The sequence below is a fragment of the Tinamus guttatus genome, unplaced genomic scaffold (genome assembly GCF_059628265.1).
Source record: "Tinamus guttatus ecotype Peru unplaced genomic scaffold, ASM5962826v1 Tinamus_guttatus_pri_ptg000470l, whole genome shotgun sequence".
In the NCBI taxonomy this organism is placed as follows: Eukaryota; Metazoa; Chordata; class Aves; order Tinamiformes; family Tinamidae; genus Tinamus; species Tinamus guttatus.
This window is the reverse complement of record NW_028289004.1, coordinates 2,635,104-2,648,858: the sequence shown is the minus strand read 5'-3', so window position 1 is coordinate 2,648,858 and position 13,755 is coordinate 2,635,104. Positions and strand designations below refer to the sequence as shown.

The 13,755-nt window shown below is 37.6% G+C and overlaps 1 protein-coding gene across 1 annotated transcript in view; it reads right to left on the bottom strand.

Moving 5' to 3' along the window:
• The window catches only part of PHEX (phosphate regulating endopeptidase X-linked), a 93,831-nt gene that overhangs the window by 19,964 nt on the left and 60,112 nt on the right, over positions 1-13,755 (bottom strand). Inside the window, exons 13-15 of the mRNA XM_088532716.1 lie at positions 11,428-11,505; positions 9,676-9,779; positions 2,661-2,719 (exon numbers count right to left, since the gene is read on the bottom strand). Coding sequence (XP_088388842.1) covers positions 2,661-2,719; positions 9,676-9,779; positions 11,428-11,505 — 241 coding nt within the window. The remainder of the gene's footprint in view (positions 1-2,660; positions 2,720-9,675; positions 9,780-11,427; positions 11,506-13,755) is intronic.

The following is a 13,755-nucleotide window of genomic DNA, read 5'->3' as shown; positions in this document are numbered from 1 at the left end:
TTGTTTTTTTTTTTAAAAAAAAAGGAGGAGTTTGACATTTTCCACTTCTATTCCTCCTGTGCTAAGGCCGGTATAATTGATAAACTACACACCAAAGCTGGCAGTTTGGCAATTTTTTATCTGAATTCCCTTAAAACACCTGTGAGAATATTAGCTGTCTCACACCTCTGTCACAATTCACTTTATGAATTTCTTCTAAAGCATCTTCTATTGACACTAAATTTGAGATACTTACTGAGATTTACTTCCCATAAAGGAAAGCTCTAGGATAAGAACCTTAGAAACTCTTTCAGTGTAAAGCGTTTTCTTTGTTTTATGCCTCCTGGACTCTTATTTTTCTAGAGTATTTGAGAGAGGATTATATTGCTAGTTGTTATGTTATTACAAAATTGCTCCTCAAAATATTTGTTGGCTTGCTATATTAAAGCTTTGCATTTAACTTGCTTATTTTTGTTCATGCTCATTTTTCATTCTCAGATGACTTTCTCTTTTTTAGGTCTTTTTTTTTTTTTTTTTGCCTATTTAGTTAGGCCTTTAAACAGGTCACAATTTTTGTAGCATTTCATCAGCTCTTATAGAACTTGCTATAGATGGCTACTGAAAACATAGCTGTAAGCAGTCAGGTAGTAACTCCTGGGTGTGAGATTTGCCCAGAGGTAGACAGTATTAGCATGGTTGGGCTTGCAAAGCTCAGTCTCATGCAGTTCAGTTCTCTCCCAGCAGTATTAATGGAAGCTCAGTAGTAACGAGACAACAGTTTATCAGCAACTGAGGACTGAGCACGTTCCTCCCATGTCTCTCAAGGAACATTTTGTATGCAAAGTCTCCACAGCCAGCAGTAGCAGATGACTATGCCTTTCTCTGAATCGTCCTCCTGTCAATCATAAATCCTGGGCAAAACAACATCTGTACCTCTCTCTCTCAGGTATGAGATGGTTTTGTTCCAAAAGATTCATGTAAATCCTTTCCTCCTAGGTCCAGTGTGAAAAGGACAACAGGCAGCACTACCCAAACTTTACGGTCAAACACGAGCAGGGCAAGAAGGTCAGCAGTCAGGATACAAAATACAATTGCCTCTATACCCATGACTGATGGGTTTTGTATGACATCTCTCTGCTTTGTGACACTGTTAGACACAGCAAGTGTGAAATTTAGCATCAGTAACTCTAGCTTCTTATTATAACTTTCTTTAATGTACCATGTCAGAGCACTGAATGCTGCTGAAACTTAAAAGGACCCAATGTTAAAGACATAACAGCAACAGTTTAAATTTTCTCCAAATTTATCTGAATTCACAATACATCTGAAAAAGCAGTGATGCTTTGTGCTTAATTTAAGATGAAAACAAACTGCCATTTTTTCCACATACGCTTCAGAGTTCTCATCAATTCAATTAAATTGTCTTGAGTGTTCACTCAGCTAATCAACAAAAAAGTGGCTGCTTAATGATTATAGCCCATTAATTAATGTGGTTCAGTCTAAGTGTAGAACTAATTTTAAACAAAAATTTGCCTAATTATCCTACTCACCTTATGAATGAGCTCACTTAGTCACAAAGGAGGCTAAGTGAATAGTTTAGAGGCAAAAATTATTTACAGAAGTAGGTAAATGCAGATACTATGTTAAAAGAGTGCCAGTTCTCTGCAACAACCTCATCACTATGATGCATTCATCTGTGTCCTTCAAAAACTATTTTACTGTGTGATCAAAAGAGATTCAGAAAAATAAGGAGGAGTCACTCAGCAATTTTTGACAAGCCTGTCCTTGGTGACCAAAATCATGGAAGTTAGAGAGGCCAGCCCTCTGCACTCCGGCAGCACAGAGGAAGAAAGGCTGATTTAACTTGCAAAGGTAGTACGCAGGAAGGAAAGTGTCTCTGTAAAGTATCCACTATTAGCCTTAGAAATAGAGGTATTGACTTTTAAAGTCAATTAGGTTTCTATGTAAACTGCCATTAAAGTGAATAGAACTGAACATCCAAAACCAAACATGTCTTTGAAAAACCCATCTGTTATAGTTCATAAACCTCCAAACCAGGCACTGTCTGATTCTGCTGCCTAAAAACAACCTGGATCTAAAATTAGTGTGAAATGGATTGTACTGTACTTACAGAATAACTTCAAAGTATGCAGGGAGGAATTTAATTACAGATACCACTCCTTGTCCTTGAAGGTGAATGGCTTTGAACACCTCTGCTGGAGAACATTTCTTAGCTTTCCCAATCTATACCATAGTCTCCTCTAACCTTTTTTATTGACACTCAGCATAGGACTGAGTTAAAGAGTTAGTTAAAATCAGTTAAAGAATGCTGCATATTTATGAAGGTGTGTGTGCATGTTTCTTCTACAGCAAGTAGAAGACAGAAACATTTTGTACTTTAAGGAGAGAGATTTGAGCTAGCAAATCTTTTTCCACATTTGCAATGGACAGAAACAAGCAGAAACTACAGCTCAGCTGATGCGGGGCAACTCAAATGCATATGAGCCCTTGCTCATATAAACTTAAGATGAATCATAGCTGAATTACCACGTTTCTGAGTTTCTGATTTTCATGACATCTGGTTTTCCATCACAGACACATGAACAGTGCAGATATGTAGCTTGCTACGTATATTTTCCAAACACATACTTTAAAATAAGGCTCAAAAATCGGATACTCACTGATCTGATTAGTAGATGCACTATAAAAAGCATTAACAGTAGTTGGGCTCGTAAACCACCTGTAGTAAGAGCAGAAGAAATCAACTGTCAGTACAATTAAGTATCTTTATGAACACAATGAACAATGATAAAAAGTAAACTCATTGAAAAGCGATTAAAGGACCTACGATACATAAACCTTTAATTATTTCTTCAATTCAAAATGTGTTATGATGTTTTCCAGACCATTGAAGTCTATTGTTTAATGGCTTTATTTAAATGCATGTTGAAATAAATTTTAACAGGAATAACTGTTAAGCTTCTTACTACCTCACATGTTTTATTTTTAAGTGACTGTTGTGCTTGTGAGATTTGCCATGCTGACAGACTGAAGTCCTGACTTCATCTAACAGAGATGTAATACTAATGGCAGCAGCAAAAACTCAGGTTTTGTTACACCTGTCTTTCAACCATGTATGGAAAAACTCTCCCTGGAAATTAGTGAAAAGCAGTTTAAAACGAGTGAAGTGGCCTCAGTCTTTTAGGATGATCCCAATGATATGAGCGGGTCCTATCTGGGAACTGAAGTTAGAAATGAACACTTCAGCGTCTGTATCCTACTCAATGAACACTGCTAATTTTATCTGTGTGACCATAAATAAATGGAGCACTTACACCACAAAACAAATTTTAAAAAGGTATATTGGCAAAATTAGATTTCCAGTACAGACTGGAAAGAAACCTAGATCTGAAAAGTAAAAAGTAAATATGAACCTCCTTAGCCTAAACTCATATATATCAACAGTAGTTTCACCCGAATCACTAGAAATAAATCTCAGCAAGCTTCAGCAAGATCCAAACCTCCTAAAGGTAAAATCCTGACTTCACTGAGCCCAATATTTAACCTAATGTCTATATAATGAAGAATGAGGATAAAGAAATAAAGATGAGGAGAATTAGTGGTTAATTCATAATAAATTAGAAACAGCTGTAATAAATGCCCACACAGAAAAAAAATCTTACTGTCTTTGTCAGTATATTTCAGTAAAGTTTTACAAATCCAATGAAATTGCTTTAAAAAAAATGTCCAAAGAGAAGAGAGAAGAGCTTCTAAACAAAGAGTAAGACAAAGAAATATCTTTCAGAACATGATGGCAGTGACGTTCAAGAACAGTCTCTGCTTTAAAATAGTACAATCAAATTATCTGCTGATCCTGATTGTGTTTTTGGTTGGCAATAGATCCTCACATAAACAATACAACAAAGAGAAGGGTTTAGAATGACAGCACTCTGCCTTTTATCAATACCTTTATCTGCCTCTCTCATGTTCAAGCTGGGCAGCTTCTTTTACAGCGTAGCAAATAGGAAAACTAACCAATGAAAACCTCATGTAAATGTCATGTAAATATCTTAACCATTAAAGACTCTAATTGCCACAGATAATCCTCCCAGCTTTGCTTCTGTGAACAAATGCGAAGTTACAATGTCATTAATTAGACCCTCTAATGTTTTTTTCATCTTTTCATCATAAGCATCCTTTATGCAGTTTTCCATTACTCCATTTTATTATCACTGACATTTCATCTCTTTATTACAGACATTACATCTCTTTATTATTTATTAAAAAAAAATACTACCCTGTTCCTCCCTTTCAGAATTTCCTAAATAAGCAATCAGCTGAACTCTTTGGGAGGATGCAAGGTTACAAGTGGCTACCTGGGCAGTCGGACCTGCTCTTCAGTCAGACTGTAAGGCTTAGCTGTAGGTCTGAAAGATCTTGGCCCTTTTGCCAAGACAAAACTCTTATTATAAATCTTTCTCGAAGCCCTGGTGTGACCTGCTGTCTTGTGGCTGTAGTGTACCACAGCTGTCATGCTCTCATGCCGATGGACCTGCCTCACAAGTAGACCTTTATACACAAGCTGCTAGGACTCACCACAACACCTCTGTCCTGAGGCTACTCCTCTCTTCTTTACGATCCACCCACCAGCATGATTGTGATCAGCAAGGACAGGGCCCATCCTGCTTCTAGAGCCTAGCATAAACCAAATATTGACAAAAGTCCCATTTTTCTCAGATAAAAGTGAACTACAGTCTTTAAAAGTCCCTCTTACATGGGAGGTCTGAAGAACTATCCTGCATAAATTTGTTATATTTTTAAATAGATAGAAGACATAAAAGCCATGAAAAGCAGAGTTCTCAGGTGACGAACAGAGTGCACTGCTTGATTTTGTACTTGCCATTTAGCAAGGAGCACATTCACACTCCGGCATTTTGTTGCATCATTCTGAGTCGTTCTCCAAAAGATTTAGGAAGCATTTTCCATAAGAACAGAAATAACTCTAACTGCTACTTTTCAGACTAGAACAACAACTTCACCTCACATCCCTCACGCTATCAGTGAGCTCATTCAAATGAGTAAGCCTTCAATGACAGACCTTGACTAAGAATATATCAAATTACTACATGATCTGTAATAAATATCTGTTGAGGTTAAATTGTTGAGTAAATCTGGTGAGGGAGGTTTAGAAACCGCATTTGTATTCCTGCTCAAAGTCAGCTTAGCTGGGCAATTGCACTGGATCTGGTTAGAATTTCAGTACATTTTAGTCTGCTAAGGTACAAAAAATGGACTTATTTGCAGAAGGATAGAAAAAGGAGAAGCATAAGAAATTCTAAACTCCTATTAACTACCGACTGAATAGTAAAGCTAGAACTGTTTCCACTTCTTATGTGCATTTGAAAGAGGGACAGCTTTGAGTGATATCCTGTAACATTACCTTATCAGCTCCTGTAGCACAGCCTAATGCTGCAGATTTGACATCTGTAAATTTGAGATTTCTCTTGCAAAACATGAAATCTGAAACCTGCGCCATGTTAGCAAGTGAAGCAGCTGTTTGTTTACGGTACAACTACCTCTATAATACCTGCCTTTCTGAGCTAAGAGTGTAGTGTACTGCATTGGCAGTCATGAAATGAGATGACTGAGAACAGCTACAATACAGGGAAAAACATTACTTTTTATTATTACTTTATCTCTCTAAAACTTAAACTGAAGTTGCTGTTTGTTTTTTTGATTTCTTGAATTACACTCAGGTAGAGCAGAATTTGGTGTTCAAAGTCCAAAGTATGAAAAAAAAGGGAAAAAAATCAGGTAAATAATAATAATAATAATAAAGAACTTGTGAATGTATAATGCATTTAAGCTTGTTGGAAGTAAAAGACAGTACAAAGTTGCTAATAATCTGGAATCCAGAAGATCTCTTCCCCAGAAAAAAAAAGGAATAGAAGGAAAAACTTCTAAAGGGGCAGATATTCTCAAGGTGACTTTTGAAAATGTGTTTTCTCTTTTCACTCCTTAGTCTGTTTTCAGACTTTTTCTTTTGCAGGATTAGAAGACTCGCCTCCCAGTCCAGGTTGCTTCCTCTCTTCCTTGGAGCTGGGCAAGAAATGTGGATGGTAAGGCTGGTCCCCACCTGCAGTGTCAGATCTCCGCTTAAAAGGAGGTTCAAAGGAGAAGAAAAGGCTGCAGGTGGCTCCTCTTTGGCTTTCTCTTCTCCAGGGCTAGCCCATCCCCAGCATTTCCAAGTGGAGAGCTTGGCCGGCCTCCCGCGGACACCAACCCGCCCAGCATCCTTGTGTCTGCTCCTCCTTTCATGTAGGGGAGTGCTTGCACTGCATCCAGCCCAGCACCCCTCTGAGCTCGCTTCACCTCTAACTCACCCACAGTGAAGCAAGCACCAGCACTTACAGACAACCACATGCAGTCAAGAAACCAAAGTAAATCCTGCAGGAAAGCTTGAAGTCTTTTTCTTTTCCACCATCTGCATTTCTCATTACATGTCTGCCAGAAGCCTATGCTTCTAGCACAGAAAGTTGAGTGAAATGCGAAGAAAGATTTGTCCAAGCTAGAAAACATTGAGGAGATATCTTGATTTTAACGGAGAAATATGAATATTAAAGATGGGCCAGATTTTTGTCTATCGTATGACTGTGCTTAACCTAACATCCATTTGTACCCTGCAGGGAAAAATATCAAAGAAGTTCTCTGTCCTTTGCTTTTTGCAAGTACACCATCAGTGTTAACAAGGATAGATTCAACCTCAGTGAAAAAGGTGCGTGTGCCTATATACATTTATACATATGTATGGACACGGTTCTATAGATGAATAAGGTCCTCATCCTCCTTTATCTCTCACTTCCACATTGCCACCACTCTCCAGCATGCTGCCTTTCGCATCCCTCTGTTCCCGCTGTGCCTCACCCGGATTATTTTAACTGCTTGGTCCTCCTCCCTCCCACGCTGCCCACTCCAGCGGTTCCTCATTCCTTCAGCTCTCCCAACCCAGCCCGCTCCTTTTCATGCCTTATATCCTTGGCTGCTGACCCGAATCCCTTGCATAAGTCTCCCCCCTGATACCAGCCTATATTCCCTGCTTTGGGGGCAATAACAGCCCATTCCCCTGTCAGCTGCTGAGATCATGTCCAGTATCCAAAGCAGGTGTTAAAAACAGCAAGTTCCACCTTGGGTAGCCTTGATGACCACAGGGCAAGGCAGCCCCAGACAGAGCGCTGTCACAGCTTGTGGGGAGCAGCCAGGCCTCAAAGATATCCGATACGTTCCCACTTCCATAGTCTGAGCAATGCTGCACTACTTTGCTGTAAGTAACTGCTCAGTCAGGAGGCAGAAAAACCAGGGACAAAGAATTTTGATAGGTGATCCTAGTCTGGGGATTTTTTCCCTTTCTTAGAGTATGAAACTATTGAATTTCCAGAATAAATATTTTGCTTTCACATTCACATTGCCAATAGCAATCCCCTGCTTTTATCAAAATCCTTTGTCTTCTGCCTCCTGTTCCTCTCATAATGCTCTCACTGGAGTTCAGAGTGAACCAGTGAACCATCACTTTGATTTTCTATATAGTGGGTGGTACTGAGGAAAGAGAATTTAGCTTGAAATTATATTGCTGAGAAATGTGAACTGTTTGGTAAACGAACACAATGTTTTACCTTTTTTGGGTGACATTACTACAAAGTAAACTATCTAGTTTCTCTCTTAGATTATATTGAACTATTTCCTTAAATATTTTTATAATATTTTAAAACATCTTCTTATGCACCTTTTTCAGTCCACAGCATTGATCAGCTTATCATAGCTCTTTCCTCTCTCTCTCTATATATATTTACCCACATATATACCTATATATATATATTTACCTATAAATGTTTTGCTGAAAGCTACTGAACTAGGGAAAAGAAGAAAACAAAACAAAAAAAAAACATAAAATAAAAAGAAAAGAAACAAACCCCCAAGGAAAACTATCTTTTAACACAATGCCAAGCTTCCGCATAGACCAATGATCTGTGGAGTGCTACAAAAGATAAAAGCTTAGGAAAACAAAAAGCACCAGAAAGCTGTAGTCTGCAGCTAAAATGAGATAAGTGGATATGTTTAGGGCCATATTTGACATGTTTTATGTTGGTGGGTCCCCGTCCTCCACCAGCACACTCAGTCCCACTGGAGGTACCTCTCCCCTCTCCACCTCTCCACATAGGGGAGGAAGGGCCATTAGCACTTGCTTGCTCCTCCTCGTTGGGGTTTAGGATGAGATATTTTGTGGGCATTGGATCTATTTATCTGTTTTTATCAATGAAAGGATAAAAGTAGACTAGAACAGTCTTGCCTGTTTCAGGGCAAGACTACGGCAATGAGGAACCTGCTGTTAAGTAGTCCTTGAAAGCGAGCGGGAAAGACAAGCATGAGGAAGCACTCAATCTTGTAGTGGGCAATGGAGCAAATCCTTCTCTTTTTTTAATCATTCCCGTGATGTGGCAGTTCTCAGATTATGGCTCTTGAGCTGTATGTTTCAGGGAATACTTGCCAATTAATTTTCCTACAGCTGACATTTCCTATCATGCCAAGAATCTATTTATTTGGTCTGCATTAACACAGCCACAACTCTTTTCATGAGGGTGAAAGATAAAGGTTGTTGATCTCCATTTCTCAGGGTAGTAAGTGTCATTTCATTGCCCACAGGGAAACTGGTGGTCTGAAGAGAATATATATAATCATGCTCTAGACCAGGCTTCCAAGGCTGCAGGAAATCCTACAAAACCATTCCTTTTGGATTAATTCTTACAGTATTCGAGAGATTATGAATAGAAGGTAAAATTCACAGGTAAAATTAAACCATAAACATCCTCTCAAAAATAGCGGGGCAAATTCCAACACCCTAAATAGGAGGAATTTATGCCTGCCCTGCTGACAACCCCTACCTGCTTCACTGATGATGTGGAATCCTTCTTGAAGCAAGTATAGTTCACAGCATGAGTGAGAATTACTAGAGCCATAAGGAAATGCAACCAAAAAAATTAAGCAGCAGCACTGATTTCAGAGTCTCTGTGTTGAAGGAGCAATTTTTAAGTAGTATGATTAAACTAATTAACTTATGTTTGGGTTTAAATTTGCATTATAAGGATTTGATTACCCACTAGTAAGAAAGGAGATCGATTCTCCCATGTATTTGATGACTGTATGCAACACAATATGTACTCTCAGGTTTACAAATAAATAAATGTAACATATGTAAATTAAATGATGTCTTATTCCATACCATTCCTATCAACAGCAGGTAACTAACAACACTGATTGCCATTAGTAATAATAACATTATCCCTTACTAATGGCTACACTCATAGACGATGTATTTCACAGATCCCTGCTGTATTACTATAATTCTAAATGTGACCAAGAGACATAATCCAATTTTAATTGAGATTCAATTACCTGTTTTTTCCATTAAATTTAAAGTTGAAGCTGCAAGCATATGACTAATGTATATCAGAACAGAAATACCTAGAACTTAATAAAAAAAGTGATTTCATGATAAAAATATCCACGGAAGTTTCTGAATAACTTTTTTTTCTCTGTAGACTTCCTGTATTTTAATATGCTGCTGTATATAAACTATATAAATTTTAAAAATAAATTAAAATATTTTAAAAGATTATGTACATTTGTGCTTTGTCTACTCACTCTGTTTTTGGAACTTCTTTTCTAAGCCAGTAGAAATCAGACTGGGCTGTGTATTTGCGGGTTTGCAATACATTGCCAAAAAAGTCACTTTCTGTAAACTTCATCTGTATAGATAAAGCACGGACATTTTTAAAACATGTCCAGGAAACAAAAGCTGACATAAAAATTAATAATTTTATTTTAAACAAATAATCATCTAATCTTGATCTGTTATCAAAGGAAGTAAAAGTTCACACTTGATAGGAAGAATAAATATTTTAAAGGTTTTTTAGAATAGAAAAGCAGTGGCTGAACAGATCTGCAAAAAGAATTGGGACACCGAAAATGCTTGTCTGGACTAGCAGAGAGGAACTGAGGATTATGATTAATTGCAGATCATATGTTTCTATGGTTATTGTTAAGTCAGACTGTTCCATAAGGAAATGGGACTGTTTTTATTTTGAAAGTATATTTTAGAACTACTTTCCAAAATGCAATAAGGGCCTTTTCAGTTTATTTCGCATTTCATTACAAATATGTTATACTACTCTATTCCCCTGAAGGATTCTGCTTTGCTTTCTTATCATTTCTCACATTAAGTGGCATTTAGAGACATAGGGCTCCAGGTTTCCATAAGCCTCCAAATCTATTAGCAAAGCCCACAGACATGACCAACCATGCAAGAAAAGGGCTTGTTAATATTTTATAAATCCAGCTGATAAGGCTATTATCAGTTTGAAGTAATTCTAGCACGTGTGATCAAGTTGTACTTCAAACTATGGTTTTACAACCTTGATTAGCATGGGTTTTTCATTATTGCTTATCTGGGCGAGTAATTCCCTACTCTGAAACTTAAAGCTTGTCATGTCTTCAGCCTCATTACATCAGGGACAAGGGTTCACAGCACCACCTCTCTCTGCTCTTCCTATGAACAAAGACTGGTTTGTAGAGTTGGTTTTCCACAGGTTTTTCTATTAATTATACTTCTCGCTAGCTTTATTTGTTTTCTCTGGCAAAGATGTTTCTATTATGACTTGGATTTTTGTGGTTCAGGATCCAATCTGTGGTTACACATTGTCTGTGACTACAGGTAATACTGCTTATCCTACAGATGCCAGAGTCATTCCTTTGGAAAATGAGAATACTTGTTATTCTTAACCATCTGCCTTCCTGTGTTAATGAGGCTGAGCAGATACTGGCTCGGCCATAACAAACAAGTCCCCCAAGAGTGTTCTTGTCCAGCACCCAGCACAGTGGGACTACATTTTGAAGACCTCTAGGCATAATTATAAATAATAACTGAAATGTATAGCCTGGAGAAGGGGCAAAGAACATAGATGGTACAAATGAGTTATGATATTCTGAGTAGAAATATGATATTCTTTTCTGAAGAAAAAGAATAAGAATTTTATTTTGAGGAGTTTGCTTTTTTTTTTTTTTTTATAATGCAACTCTAAATACAAAATTTATCCAGGATATTTTTAACCTCTAATATGTTTAATATCACAATGTCTTTTTTTTTTTTTTTTTTTTTTTTGCATCCAGGCACATTTTACTCCTAGCGGGCCTGGAGGCCATCTCACATACATAGGCACTGTGGTGTTGAAGTTTTAGATACAAGAACGCACATACTCAATTCAAGAAGTATAAATAACCAAGCAAGCAGAACTCCAGAAGGGTGCAAAACAAAAGCACTGCTTTGATTTTAGACAGCAGTGAAAGAAAGCAGCAAAGAATGGCTGCAATATGTAAAAGAAGAATGCTGACACTTACTGTTTTGATGTCTTCATTAATATATGTGTCATTCTTTATGAACTGAGGGTAACCCACTTTTGCCATAACTGCTTTCGCCTTTGAAAAAGAAAAAAAGAATATGTTGGCAGACTTCACCATTTCTCAGTGCATGGGTTTTTTCATTCTTTTTTCATTATGCATTACTATGCCTCCCAGAAAGCATCATAGCTTAACCTTAAATCAACTGGCCTACAAGGTAAAGTCGGTGCCACAAATCAGTGTATCACAGCACAGAGATCCAGCTTTGCTCTCAGATTAATACCGTGCTTTTGTTGACTCCTGGAGAGTTTTTTGCAGGCTTACAGAGGTGTCTGAATACAATATTTTATTCCCAACAGCTAATTTGCTCTGATTTTTGAGTTAATCAAGTGATAGACAAATGACTATTTTTACAATGTTTTCCAAAAGCTAACAGAAAAGAACCCATCTTGCCGCAGCACAGCAGCTGGAACGCTTCCAAAAATACTTGAAATAAACCTGGTACTTGTTACTAGGACGAACCTAAGCCCCGGAAGGTAAAGACTGGCATCTTTCCACTGAAGGTCACTTCTATTTACACCCCCTGAGAATGGGTGCACTCTTTTCTGAAGTAGACTGTACTTTCTTTAGATCACATGGCTGATCTTTGTTTCATTCGGCACTCTCATCCCTCTACTTTACTTGATCCTAAAGTCAGTACTGGTGTTGAAATAAGACAGTTTTCATTAACTTAGGTTTATTTTCTTTTGGAGTCATGAACTTGTCTCAGTGTTTATGCACAACTCATATAAACACTGTAGTGTGAAGCAATAGAAACTGTGGATAAGTATTCCCATTTGACAAATCATGGCATAGCTACGTAAACAAGTTCAATAATGTCCTCATGAAAGCTCACAGAAAAAACGGTGATCCAGAATGTCTATGGAAACAATGGATTTTCAAGGGAAAAGTAAAAAGATACAAAAGGATAAGAGGACTTACACAGAAATATAATATGTCAAAGCAATAGAATAAATTAAACCCATAATGGACTAGGGTAGCATAAAGCTTTGCTTTTTATGGTTGAGGAAGTAGAACATAATCCTTCCTTAAGTCTTTAGAATACCCTTAAATCAACCCTGGACATGCCAGCCTTGCAAACCACTCCTTGTGAGCAGGCCTCCAAGCCTTGCTGGTGACCCACCCATTTCCATTTGCTTTTTGGTGGCTGCTCAAGGGAGGGTTATCCTCCTTCTCCAGTAAAACCCTAGTCCCTTTCTTCCCTTCCACAACATCTCCACAGCAGGACCTCCTAGGAAGACCAAAGATGGCAAGAATTACAAACAGCTGTTCCATGGCTGTAAAGAGGAAGCTGGTGGGAGACCACATTGGGTTAACCGGAAATATTTTATCTCCCCTTTTATTTTTCAAGAGTCTTTTTGAGATTCCTTCAATATTTCAATCTAATTTCCAACCCGAAGTCATAATCCTCCATTTGTGACATTACAATTAATTACGGTTGAGATAATTAAGATGTCACAAACAGAAGATTGCAACTTCAGGTAGGAAATTAGCAGCAGGAGCAGATGAACTCTTAAGCAAGAAAAATCCCATTGTCATGCAAATATCCCCAGTGATAAAAAAACAATAGAAGACAAATGCTGAGCAGGAAATATGAAATGAGCCAAATTAAGTCTCAGTAGAACATTTTCTCAGTTTTCCAGAAGGCATAGCAGCCTTTAAAAGATATTTTTATATGTCTTTAGGGAAAAAAGAAAAAGAGGAGGGAGGAAGCTCAATTAGTCGGCAAGCTTGTGTAGAAGAGCATCTAATTTTTGCTTGTCGATGCTGTCTGGACCATCTGACTGAACTTTTCCAAGGAACTGAAAAACTAACCTCTCACTTCCAGGGTTTCAGCACTACTTGTTATATTAGTCTCCAGAAAGTAAAGAAGGAAAACTCAGCAGTTTAAATTTCTATTAAGTCAGCTGCTTAAACAGGCTAAGTGAATTTCAAATATTTTGGGTGTGGAAAAAACAGGTCATTCAGTACACAGAAATGGTAATCATTTGAATCACTTAATGAAGTAGCCTCTATGTTAAGTCTACATAATTGACTCCCTTAACATTTTGATTAAAATGATAAATTTGTATGATAAAGAGGCACCCCTTTAAAACCAATTTATAGTGCAACTTGCAAAAATTGATGGTGATTTTGACACAAGTGATAAGCATTGAGTCAGTACAAAGTCATTTCACTGATTCTTTAGACAGCACAATGTTGATCAAAAATTGTTGATTTTGTTTCAGTACATAATAAAAGAACATTTCCTTGTTATGTTATATGTTA